The following is a 12,347-nucleotide window of genomic DNA, read 5'->3' as shown; positions in this document are numbered from 1 at the left end:
GGAGCAACTAAGGAGCTAGGAAGAATCTAGTTCTTCTGGCTCCAGAGATATCCAGGAGGAGGACTTGGGTCTCCTTCCACAAAATTGGGAGGGGGAAAAAGGAAGGAAGAAGGGGACACGGGGCCAAATGCCAAATTCTGTGCAACTTTGGCGTAAGTGAAATTGCAAGTGTTAAAGGAATGCACTTAAAATGGCCAACACACTCCAACACTTTCTCAGTCTTAATAGCTGAGAAATCCAGTGGCAATTGAGGCAGGTGGTTTGTTTTACCGGCATTGGGGTCTTCTGAAATCCCAACTTCTACAGAACTTTGAAGAGACGCAAATACATCATCTTAAAGTCTTGGTTGCCCCAAAGAATCTTTGCTTGTATTTGTCTGTAGACCAGGATTACACAAAGCTGTAAACAGGTCACAACAATTCCTGGGAGGCAGGCTTAAAGATCATGGGATGGTTTGTTGAAACCCAGACAGTTGTCTCTTGCAAATTGCATCTGGATTGTGGCACACTTCGTACTATATATTTTTTTTTTCTTACGCTTGGATTACAGCCAAAATACTGAGGAAGCCATGGTTTAGAAAGGCCAGTGAACCTGGTTAGTGGTATTTTTTCCCCAGAGGTCTTTTCCAAACACCTTACCAAATAAAACTTTTGGCATATTTGTAGGGTTTTCTAAAATGAAGAAAAAAAATGATACCGGCTGGCTAACTTTGGACCAACCACCAGGAGACGGTGAGTTATAGTCCTGCCTCAGGTGACTTTGGGCCAGTCCTTCTCACTTAGCCCATCCCACCTCACAGGGCTGTTGTTGTGTGGGGAAATAGGAGGAGGAAGCTGTGTTGGATACATTCACCACCTTGGGTTATTCGTAAAAATAGTAAAAGGCAGGAAATAAATAAGTAAGTAAATAAGTAAATAAATAAATTTATGCACACAACTGCAACCAAGAATCAGTATCTGCTGTTTTACCACCAATGACTCTGAACCCGCAGCGTTTTTCTCACCCCATCCCACCCTCTGGGGTTTGGGGGGGGGGGAGTTTGAACAGAAGCAACGTAAGAGGACACGCTTTTTCGTTCTTCCTTCCCACGGCAAGCTCCGTATTAAATATTTCTTTTTTAATATATTAATTCTTTCTTTCCATTTGTTTTAAACGCACCCCAAAAAAGCATCAACATAAAACAGAGGCAGAACTCACCGGATCATAACACAAATGCAAAACTCAAAAGAGGTCACACTGGACAAAAAAAAACCCCAAAGGGGGCTGTTTGAGGCTTGAGACCCTTTCCTGCAGAAGAGTCGGGAGTTCGCCACTGAGCGATGTGTAAAAGGCTGTAGAAAAAGGTACACTTGTGGAAGTCCACCTGGAAAGACCTTGTTATTTGGGGCAGGGGTCCCCAACCTTTCCGGCTTGGTGGAATGGGGGAGGGGAGAGAGGAAATGGTTCCATGTGCGAGCGGTAGGCAGGTGTGCTCACACACGCAGCACCATTGGGCACGAGCAACAGGTTCTCGCCCACGGCCGTGAAGTTCCATTGGTGCAAACGGCGGGCGCTCGCACGATGCATAGTGCCCCATTTGTACACCTGATGGGCACTGGCACTCACGCGCATCTGTGAAGCTCCGTTTGGGTGAGCAGCGGGCACACTTGCCGCTCACCCGAATGGAGCTTCACGCACACACACACGCACAGGGCGAGGGCCCACCGCTTGCCCAAATCGAGCTGAGTTTGTGCACACTCACCTTCTGCACGCGCGGCCTGGTTCTCAACAGGCCGTAGCCTGGGAATTGGGGACCCCCTGATTTGGAGGACATCAAATAAGGAGGATTCTTTGGGATTTGGGGGCCGGTGGGGGGGGGGGGAGGAACACTCCTCCATCTGGTTCTTGCTCAGTTTTTGAGCAGGTTTTCTGGTTTGGGATAGCCGAAAAGTACGAAATCGGCTTCGTAGAGTTTGTACAGCCGCTGTCGCCACGCCATGGGGATTTTAGCGAACCAGTCTTCCTCCCAACTGTTGGCTGTCCTGTTCCGGTAGCTGGGAGGGAAGTGGAGGAGATGGTCCACCTTGAGAAGCTGCAACAGGTACGTGGCGTCTTCGTCCAAGGTCTCCAGTTTGCCGACAAAGTCATACTCGATCTGGCAGGGGTGACATAGGCGGTACACCTGCCTCCAGTGCTCGTTGAACGGGGCCAACTTTTCTGTCCGAGGGTCCAGTAAGTACTGGATGAAGTCTGAGAAGGAGACTCGGAAGCCACCCTCGAAGGCTTCGCTCACGGACGTCGGCAGGCTGCTGTAGTTGGCATAAAGTTTGAGCATGGGGATGGCAAAATGGCGGTAGAACTCCTCGTTGGCCAGCTCAAATTTGCTCCGGAAGGCCGAGATGAGCCGAACGAAAGGATCCCGGACAAAGAGGAACTTGGTGTACTTCTTGAGCTTGATCTTCATCAGGTGGCGGGAGAACTTGCCGTAGCGACGCCAGAATTTGTTGAAGGTGAAGTGGGTGCTGGTGTTGTGGACGTTCTCGCGGGGAATGTCCAAAGGGTCGACATAAGGGACGCCTTGGTCCATTAAGCTTTCGCTCAGGACAATCATCACCCGCTTCCAGTTGGTGCAGGCCACTTTGGGGACGTAGCAGTAGATGATGCCATGACGGTCATCCACAATGAGGTGGTTGAGCTCATAGTTGGGAATGTCGTCGAAGGTCCTCTCCTTGGTGGGGAAGGAGAAGCTGGAGTTGGTGCACCAGTCCTGCAACATCTGCCGTCTCTCCTTCTGCAGCTTTGCTTGGTCCAGCACCATGTTGACTTCCCGGGTGGGCCACTCGTAGCCTCTGACGTTCTCCTCCAAGTTGCTGGCCCCGGGTTTGCTCGAAGGACGCAGCTTCGGCTTCTCGGCCTTCCAGCCCAGATCGAGGTTCTTTTTCAGGTTGGAATTTAAAAGGTTCTCCAAAAAGTCGTCCATCTCCAGCAGAGAACCTGGGTTGTCCTTCACCGCTGTGGGGAGCGCCCCCTGGGGCCTCGAGAGGGTGGTGTGGAGGTAGAAGTGCGCTGTCCCGACATTGTCCCAGTACACAATGATCAACAAGATCATGAAAATGGAGCCGAGGACCACCGAGAGACGGAAAAGCCGTGCCTTGGTCATGGCTGCCAGGTGGGATCTTCAGCTACTTCCTTCCTGAGCTCATCTCCAACTCAACGGAAAACCTCTGGAATCCAACATGGCTTCGATGGAAACCTGCAGGGGGTACCAAGCACAATGTGAATGTTCTTTTCCGCAAACATTATTAGAGAGAAAATACAGAACAGGCCAGCCTTCCCCAGCCTAACCTCCTTCAAGACATCAAATGCAATTTTGGAGAACTGGAGGAAGGTTGGGATGCGAGGGGTCCTTGTTGGTCTTTGAGTTTGGTTGTTTTCGCGCAGATGTTTCCTTACTCAGCTCGGTAGTATCTTCGGTGGAGTGCTTGATGCTCTTGGGGCTTGGCGGTTTTCCTGCAAGGCGTTTCATGACCCAACTAGGTGACATCATCAGTGCTAGAAGGAAGTAGGGTTTGCTTTCTGAATGCTCTCCCATCTAGTACTGATGATGTTACCTAGTTGGGTCATGAAATGTCCATAAGAAAACCACCAAGCTCAGAGAGCACCAAGGACCTCATCTTTCTCTTCCTCCTCCTCCTGCCATAAACCCAACTCCCTTCCAACACGGATGATGTTACCTAGTTGGGTCATGAAACGTCTGCAAGAAAACCACCAAGCTCAGAAAGGACCAAGGATCCCACAGTCATTTTTCCCTCTTCTCTTTCTTCACTCTACAAACCTCACTCCCTTAAAGCAGTGACGATGTTACCTAGTTTGATAAAGAAATGCCTGGAAGAAAACCAGCAAATTTAGAGAGCACCACAATTTAACCCCGGACTATAAATATTCTCTGTTATCAATAACATGTTCAGTGCTGCACTGATGATATTACCTAGCTGGGTAATGAAACATCAGCATGAAAACAGCAGGATCAGAGAGTGCTGTGGATCCCACAGGTCAACCCAGAGCTCCAGAGAATCTCATCTATTGGCTGTTATGTCTATTTCAATCTGCAGCACACCCGAAATTTTAAAAGGTGGACCCTCCAAAAAAAAACACAAAATAGAGTGGAACCCAGTTCAAACCACTGTAGATACAACTTGTATTAAAACTGTATTTCGTGCGTGGTATTATTGCTCTGACACTATCACCCTAATCTGAAATTGATTTTTGTGTGTGTGTTCTGGATTGACCCACTCTCTCCAGAGACCAAAGTTCATCTCACTCTTTTCCTGTGCCAATTCTGCGTTATCTCACTGGTTTTAATCGACAACCCTTTTCAGAGCTACTTCTCACAAAAGTGAATTTCCCCTCTGGAGATAATGTGATAACCTTTCTCCCTCAGTAAACACGATCGATCACCACAAACTGGAATCCGCAGCACCGATTTCATCCGTTTCTAGGCTGCTATTTCTCCTATTTTGAAATACCTCGGCTGGCAAACCGGTGAATTTCTGAATCCCGAATTAGATACCACCAGCGGAGTTTGGAAGTTTCTGTTCCTTTAAAAATGTGGGATAGATGGGAGTCTAGATATTTGTTTCAGAAGTTGGTTCTTGCAGTCCTGATCTCTTAGGATCTTCAGTCAAAAAAAGAAGAACGCCACAAAATGTTTCTAGGTTTGTTTGTTTGCTTGCTTGCTTGTTTATTTTTAATCAACCAGATCCCCAGGATAAGGCACTTTCTCCACAAATAATGAAACTTTCTTTCTACATCAAAAGTGACTCACGTGCTTCGTCACGCAAGAAATGCTTACCTCAAATCTTCTCCTTACTCACTTTTAGAGCAGTGGTTCTCCAAACTTGACCACTTTAAGACTTGTGGACTTCAACTCCCAGAATTCCTCATGTTGGCTAAGGAATTCTGGGAGTTGAAGTCCATAAGTCTTAAAAGTTGCCAAGTTTGGAGACTCTTACTTTAGAGAAAAAAAGGAGACCATGTGAGGAAGATTAGCTGTTTTGAAGACGGAAATCACTTTAAATTTCAAGCCTTGCCAAAGAATTGAAGTTTTTCAATGCTTGATTTGATTGGTGGGCAAAGCTTTCAGCAAAAAGCAACTTAAATCTTAATCCTGGTCCCTTATTCCTGTCTCCTTTGGAAGACCTTTTAAAGAAGTCCAGCTGTTCCCTTCTTTATCACTAAATCTTCACAACAATTTGGCAAAAGGAATCTAGATCAGACGTTTTAAGATCAGATTGACCGACAACTGCAGGGTGACCCAATCCCTCCCTGGAAAGTAAATAAATCAGAATAAGGCATGCTTTCTGGAAAGAAGCAACAAGGGTGTGCTTTGAATCTTCTCAAACGGGCTGGATTCCTGCAAAATCCCATCTGTAGAATCTGACAGGAAGCGAAGCAGACATGAGAAATGCTCTTTACAGCATGAGATGGAAGGGAAAACATGTAAACAACCACGGAGAGTGGTGTGTTTGCTTTGGGAACGAGTCTGCCCTGATTGTATCTCTGGATTTCGCTCTAACTTTAAAATCAACAACACATGAAGAAGTCTGAAGTTTCACAGACCCGAGATCTTGGCGGGGTCCCTTCCTTGCCCCGTTATTGTTCGAAAGCATGCGAAGTCATGCGTTAAGACGCCTTTCCTGGCTCAAGCAGAAAAAGGAACCAAGGGCCAAATTTAGCATTCGACTATGGCTTGTTTTTAGAACAGTGAAGTTTATATGGCAAGGGTCTTCAAACTTGACAGCTTTAAGACCTGTGGACTTCAACTCCCAGAATTCCTCCTCCAGTCATGTTAGCTCAGGAATCCTGGGAGTTGAAGTCCACAAGTCTCAAATGTGCCAAGTTGGAAGACCCTTGATCTATTCTCTCTCTCTCTCTCTCTCTCTCCTATCTCTCTCTTTCTATCTATTCTACCTCTCTTTCTATTCTATTCTATCTATCTATCTATCTATCTATCTATCTATCTATCTATCTATCTATCTATCTATCATCTATCTATTCTATCTATCCTATCCTTCTCTCTCTCTCTCCCTCTTATTCTATCTCTCTCTTTCTTTCTATCTATCTATTCTACCTCTCTTTATCTATCTATTCCAGGGGTCTTCAAACTTGACACCTTTAAGACCTCTGGACTTCACCTTCCAGAATTCCTCCTCCTCCAATCATGTTAGCCCAGGAATCCTGGGAGTTGACATCACAAGTCTCAAACGTGCCAAGTTGGAAGACCCTTGATCTACAGCTTACAGGCCAAATGTGCATTGCGCAACTTGTGAACCTTCAGGAAAGCAAAACGGGCCAACTTATTTTCCACAGCACCACAAAGCAAGACAAGAAGCGATGGATGGAAACAGATCAAGGAGAGAAGCAACCTAGAATTAAGGAGGAACTTCCTGACAGGGAGAACAATTAGCGAAACGGCTTCCCTCCAGAAATTGTGGGCGCTCTATCACCGGAGGTTTTCAAGAAGAGATTGGGCAGCCATTTATCTGAAATGGTTTAGGGCCTCCTACTTGAAGTGGGGTGGGGGGGTTGGACTAGAAGACCTCCAAGGTCCCTTCCAACGCTGATGATATCCCATGTTCTACTGCAGGATGAGCAGGGGCCCATTCAAGATATATCCACGGACATAATCCACAGGCCACTTTTGGCCAAAGCAAACTCCCTTTCCCTAGCTAGAAACTGGATTCCATCATCCCAGCAGGCTTGGGCCAACCTGAGGTGACTCATAAGTGGTTGCACATTAAAAATAGAAATTCAGCAGGCCTGCAAGGATTTTGGTCAACAAGCAAAGCAAAGCAACCAATTATTTGGCATGCTGGACAAACTCAAGCGAACCCAAAAGTGTTTGCTTCACGGAAAGCCACGGGGAGAAAAGTAGGCTCTTTCTCACTCATTCCCCGGAGAAGCTGGAAAGACATCACAGATCTGCAAGGAGCATTTGCACTTCGTGATTGATGTAAGTTGGATGAGGGGAAAATAAAATAAAAAAACTGGAGCAGAAATTTGCCAAAGGCGTAAAAACACCGAGAGCCAGAACTGGGTTCTACGCCATGCAGTTTAATCCACCTTCTGATATCTTAGCATCCATCTTCAACTTGTTCGCTAAGGTGACTGACACAAGCCACAATGACGTGTCAGGGTAGCAATTGCATGACATCGGGGTGGAGAAGTTGTTCCCTAACTCTATTTATTTACCTGTATCCCATCTTTATTATCATCTTCTATCTATATAAAAGCAAAATACCACTCACGCATCATCACAAAATCTCCAGAACCGTAAAGCCTACAAACTTGAAATTTGGCCCCTATGTTCCTCTTGGCTTCTAGGGGCTCACTAAGAGTTTTTCGAAATCACCATCAGAGTATTAGTATTTCCTATATTGTTATTATTATTATTATTAACATGCTCTGATGCTAAGGAGTACTACTCCCTCTCCCCACCTGGAAAGAAATCTTTTCCAAATGCAAAACACGAGCAGAGGAGTTTCACTTTCAGAGCACCAAGCAGCTTTAATACAGAACAGTTGAGCTAAGCCACGCCCAGGCTCCTTGCTGTCTCCTTCTTGCTCACACAGCAAATACTGTTTCAGTTTCCAAACAGCTCTCAACTCTCTCACATACTGACAGGACGCTAGCCAGGTGAATACCGATGGATGCTGGTAGACAGAGGCAGAATTTTTCCCCCCCTTATTTTCCTCCCCCAAAACTAAGCCCGACCACCTATTTTCGTAGCGAAGCACGGATATCCAGCTCATTATTTTTATAAGTAACTCAAGGTGGCAAGCTTATCTAATGCTCCTTCCTCCTCCTATTGTCCCTACGACAACCCTGTGAGGAGGGATGGATGGAGAAAGTGTGACTGGCCTAAAGTCACCCAGCTGTCTTTCATGGCTAAAGTAGGACTAGAGAACTTACACTCTCCCAGTTTCCAGCCTGGTGTCTCAACCACTAGACCGAGGTGGCTCTCTAAATCCTAACCTTATATATGTTCCAAATTGCGGATTTTATTTCCAAATAAATGGGAATTTGGGGAATTGAAGTCCACGGGTCTTAAAGTTGCCAAGGGTAGATACCCTTGAGCTAAGGGCCACTTAGCTTTCCTCCTTCCTTGCAGGGAACAAGGAGGACAACTCCTAGTATCCTGAGCGCTGAAGACCCAAGCCACGCAGAAGTCTTCAAAGGCAGGGTGAAGATATCCAGGTGCCTCCAGATTTTTGCTTGATCATTCCCTCTTGCTCCAAAAAAGGCGAGCTGTTACAAGCACCCCGTGTAGAAAGACGACGGGAACCGCAATGAAGTAACTGCTGTCCTACCAAAGGAACATGGAGCACCACGGCTGCGTTGGGTGTCCCATTTCTTCAGAAAGGGCTTGAATAAGCTCTAGACTTCCTCCTTTTCGTTTCCTGAAAGATGTGTGCACACCACCAGAAGCCCAAGACCGAGAAAGCACCATTCTCAGCCAGAGACGCAGCTGGTTTAACTCAGGGATGTCCAACCTGGTCAATGTTAAGACCTGTGTGGACTTCCAGAGTTCCCCAGCCAGCCAATCTTGGCACCCCAGTTGGACCTCCCACAACAAAGCCTGGCCTTCGTGATTTGCAAAAGACAACGTGGCCAACCGGTTATAGTAAGACCCATCGTGTGCTTCAGGGTAGCCCCATGTGGGGAGCTGGCCAGCCAGGTTCTTAAACCATAATTCGAAGCTTTAGACTTTAACCCAGCCGTCGTGGCAAGTCTTCCAACTTGACAGCTTTAAGGCTTGAGGGCTTCAACTCCCAGAATTCCTCCTCCTCCAGTCCTGTTAGCTCAGGAATTCTAGGAGTTGAAGCCCACAAGTCTTAAACTTGCCAAGGTGGAAGACCCTTGGCTTAACTCAAGCAAGCCGTGGCTTAGCTCAGCACGATGCGCCAATGGGATGGCCCTGTTCTCCGGCCATTCCAATCCTAACCAGGGTCGTGTCTTCACCAGTAAGGGGAAAGAACAAAGCCTGACCCGCTCCTCCCTGTATTTTATCACAAGCCAGCTTTGTACCACAGCCCAGTGGCTGATTAAGTGATTAAGTGGCCCAGTGGCTGATTAAGTGATTAAGATTTGCCAGTGCTTAGGGGCACTGGTGCCCCTAAGCACTGGCAAATCTTGGTGCCCTGTACAAATGAAGCCCTATTCTCAACTTTGTGGTGCCTTCTTTGGGTCTGGTGCGTAGTCTGCTTAAGGGTTAATACACCCCTGCCACAGGCGTCCCATCCCAAGACACAACCACAGGTGGGTGTTGTGATGCCACCAGCTCGCACCACCTCCAGCAAGCATGGAGGATGCACCATCCTCTTGACTGAGATCATGACACACCTGCACTCATCCCAGACCCCCAGACCCACCCCAAGGATGGCGGGAGGAAGCGTGATCCCCTCTCCAAGATCCAAGGCAGCCACCAGCCAGGCCTGGTGGGGAGAGGGAGCATCTGGAGTCGAGATGCCCCCCCTTCCCCAGCCAGCAGCCGCTCCTGCTCGAGGAGAGAGAAAAACCCAAGCGAGGATGGCGCAAGGGAGGCAGGGGATCTCCAAGCTGCCGCCCGCGGAAGTCCTCACTGCGCATCTTTCGTATATCAACCCCGGCTGCGAGAGGGGGGGGGATCCCACGCCCCGCGGGGCTTTGCCTTCCGATCCAGCCGAGGTGCGCGCCCGGGAGAGGGAATTCAATGGGAAGAGGCTAGCGCAAGGCAAGGCAAGGCAAGGCAGGGCGCGATGCGCTTTGCAAAGATGCGCCCACGTGGGCGCGGAGGAAGAAGGCGCCGCCGCTGCATCTAGCCCACCCACCCCCGTGGCCGATCCCCTGCCCAACCTGCGCCCGGCATCCCCGCTCACCTCCGGCCGGCCCCGCTGCCTGGATCGCGCTTTCGGCTGCGGCGCGTCCCGCTTTCTTTCTCCGGCCAGCCCGGCCGCAGCTCCTCCTCCGGCTGGGGCTGCGCCGCCCCTCTCGCGAGAAGCCCGGCCCGGCCCGGGGGTCTCCCAGCCAACGAAAGCGCCGCCTGCCGCTCCCCGGGCGCTGCGCGACGGTGCCCGGCCGTGCAAGAGTCGGTAAGCCTGGCCTGCTTAGGCTTGCGCTGCGCTGCGCTGCGCGGAGGCTGGCGGGCTCTTCCCCGCGGCGCTCGGGGAGAGCAGGAGAAGGCGGGCTGCGACTCCGATCTTCGCTTCTTTCTCTCCCCTCCGCCCCCCATCCCGAAGGGGCTTTAAGTACTTTCTCCCAGCAAGTGGGGAGGGGGAGTTTGTTTTTTAATGTCCCTGCAGTTTTCTTGGAAGGGGCCTTGTCGTCTTCCTCCTCCTCCTCCTCCCAGGGCTAAGCGGCAGGGACTGGCCCAAGTCCCACTGCCTAAGAGAGGACTAGAACTCCCCCAGCGCCTAGTTTTTCACCGGGTATCTTTGCTCTGATCCCAAGCAGGCTCGCGTATTGTGAAGATACTCTCCGCTTCCGAATAGACTAGACTAGAGGTTGGGACTAGAACTCACGGTCTCCTGGTGATTGGCCCAAAGGCACCCAGCCGGCTTTCATGGCTAAGGGCAAACTATTGGCCCAAAGTCACCCAGCCCAAAGTCACCCAGCTGGCTTTCGTACCTAAGACGGGACTAGAACTCACGGTCTCCTGGTTATCGGCCCAAAGTCACCCAGCTGGCTTTTGTACCTAAGACGGGACTAGAACTCACGGTCTCCTGGTGATTGGCCCAAAGTCACCCAGCCCAAAGTCACCCAGCCAGCTTTCGTACCTAAGACGGGACTAGAACTCACGGTCTCCTGGTGATTGGCCCAAAGTCACCCAGCCCAAAGTCACCCAGCTGGCTTTCGTACCTAAGACGGGACTAGAACTCCCGGTCTCCTGGTTATCGGCCCAAAGTCACCCAGCTGGCTTTTGTACCTAAGACAGGACTAGAACTCACGGTCTCCTGGTGATTGGCCCAAAGTCACCCAGCCAGCTTTCGTACCTAAGACGGGACTAGAACTCACGGTCTCCTGGTGATTGGCCCAAAGTCACCCAGCCCAAAGTCACCCAGCCAGCTTTCGTACCTAAGACAGGACTAGAACTCACAGTCTCTTGGTTATCGGCCCAAAGTCACCCAGCTGGCTTTCGTACCTAAGACAGGACTAGAACTCATGGTCTCCTGGTGATTGGCCCAAAGTCACCCAGCTGGCTTTTCACAGCTAAGGCAGGACTAGAATTCACAGTTTCCTGGTGATCGGTGCAAAGTCACCCAGCTGGTTTTCAGGCCTAAGATGAGACTAGAACTCACCACCTCCCAGTTTCTAGGTGCCTTGTACCAACCTGCTATGACTCTTTCATTGTCTTCCACCCCGGGAGAAAAACAAGTTCAGGCCCTTGACTTGCAAACAGAAGAAGGATCGGTTGATTCGTGCACTTCCTGTTATTCGCATGCCGCTCTTGGCTTCCTTTTGAGGGACATATAGGTGCGGATGTGGTGTCCTTTCTGGTAACATCCACCTCACCGTTGCCCTCTGAGGAAGGGGGGCCTGAAAGCGGGGGGAGCGAAGGCCTTAAGGTGCTCACTGAGCGCTGGGAACTTGAACTGGGACCCAGTGCAGCCATTTCTTGCTCTCTGGGGCAGTCCAGGGTCACAAAGTTCCTCCCTTATCCCTTCTCCTGAACCCAGGCAAATGCACGCTAGGAAAGGGATTGGGGCTTGGATAAATACAGTTGGTACAGCTGGTCCTCCACTTAGGACCACCCTCAAATCTCTGTTGCTAAGCACGACATTGGTGAGGTGAGTTTTGCCCCACTGTTCGGAAACAGGACAGACCCCCCCGGCTAAAATGGTACTACAGGTAGTCCTTGACCTACGGATCACAAATTTTGAGGCAAAAATTTCTGTTGCTAAGCGAGGCGTCGCTTAGGGGAGTTTTGCCCCGTTTTAAGACCATTTTGTCGCAGTTGCTAAGCGAATCGCCGCCGTTGTGGAGTTGTTAACAGGATTGTAAAGTTAAGCTGCCTTCCCCGCTGACTTTGTTGGTCTGGAGGTTGCAAAAGGGGATTGGAGCATTGTAACTGTCATAACTATGAGTCAGTTGCCGAGCGCTTGAATGTGTGGGGGATCATGTGATCGTGGGGAAGCTACCATGGTTGAAAGTTATGAAAAATGGGAGTAAGACCCTTTTTTCCCCCAGTGCCGTCGTAACTTTGAACGGTCACTAAATGAACTGTTATAAGTTGGGGACTGCCGATACAGGGTGGGCGTGGCTTATTCAGGGCTATTAATGCGGAAGACCCCATGCTACCTCTCTGCTGGGAACAAGCTGTGGTGTAGCGG

The 12,347-nt window shown here is 49.6% G+C and overlaps 1 protein-coding gene across 5 annotated transcripts; it reads right to left on the bottom strand.

The window, feature by feature from the left end:
- Nucleotides 1–907: 907 nt before the first annotated feature.
- Nucleotides 908–11,389, bottom strand: CHST12 (carbohydrate sulfotransferase 12). 5 transcript variants are annotated; one of them, XM_087912892.1, is made up of 3 exons: nt 9,897–9,956; nt 4,506–4,654; nt 908–3,232 (listed from the first exon to the last, which is right to left on the bottom strand). In XM_087912892.1, the coding sequence occupies exon 3, from the start codon at nt 3,137–3,139 to the stop codon at nt 1,889–1,891; it is 1,251 nt and encodes a 416-aa protein (XP_087769018.1). In that variant the 5' UTR covers nt 3,140–3,232; nt 4,506–4,654; nt 9,897–9,956; the 3' UTR covers nt 908–1,888. The 5 variants fall into 5 exon arrangements, with proteins under 5 accessions (XP_087769018.1, XP_087769020.1, XP_087769019.1 ...); XM_087912894.1 differs by lacking the exons at nt 4,506–4,654; nt 9,897–9,956 and adding an exon at nt 11,348–11,389; XM_087912893.1 differs by lacking the exon at nt 4,506–4,654 and having other exon boundaries at nt 9,897–9,991.
- Between the last annotated feature and the right edge of the window lie 958 nt (nt 11,390–12,347).

The sequence above is a fragment of the Pseudonaja textilis genome, chromosome 14 (genome assembly GCF_049901715.1).
Source record: "Pseudonaja textilis isolate UNSWEBS1 chromosome 14, rPseTex1.2, whole genome shotgun sequence".
NCBI lineage: Eukaryota > Metazoa > Chordata > Lepidosauria > Squamata > Elapidae > Pseudonaja > Pseudonaja textilis.
This window is presented reverse-complemented; position numbering and strand designations above follow the sequence as displayed.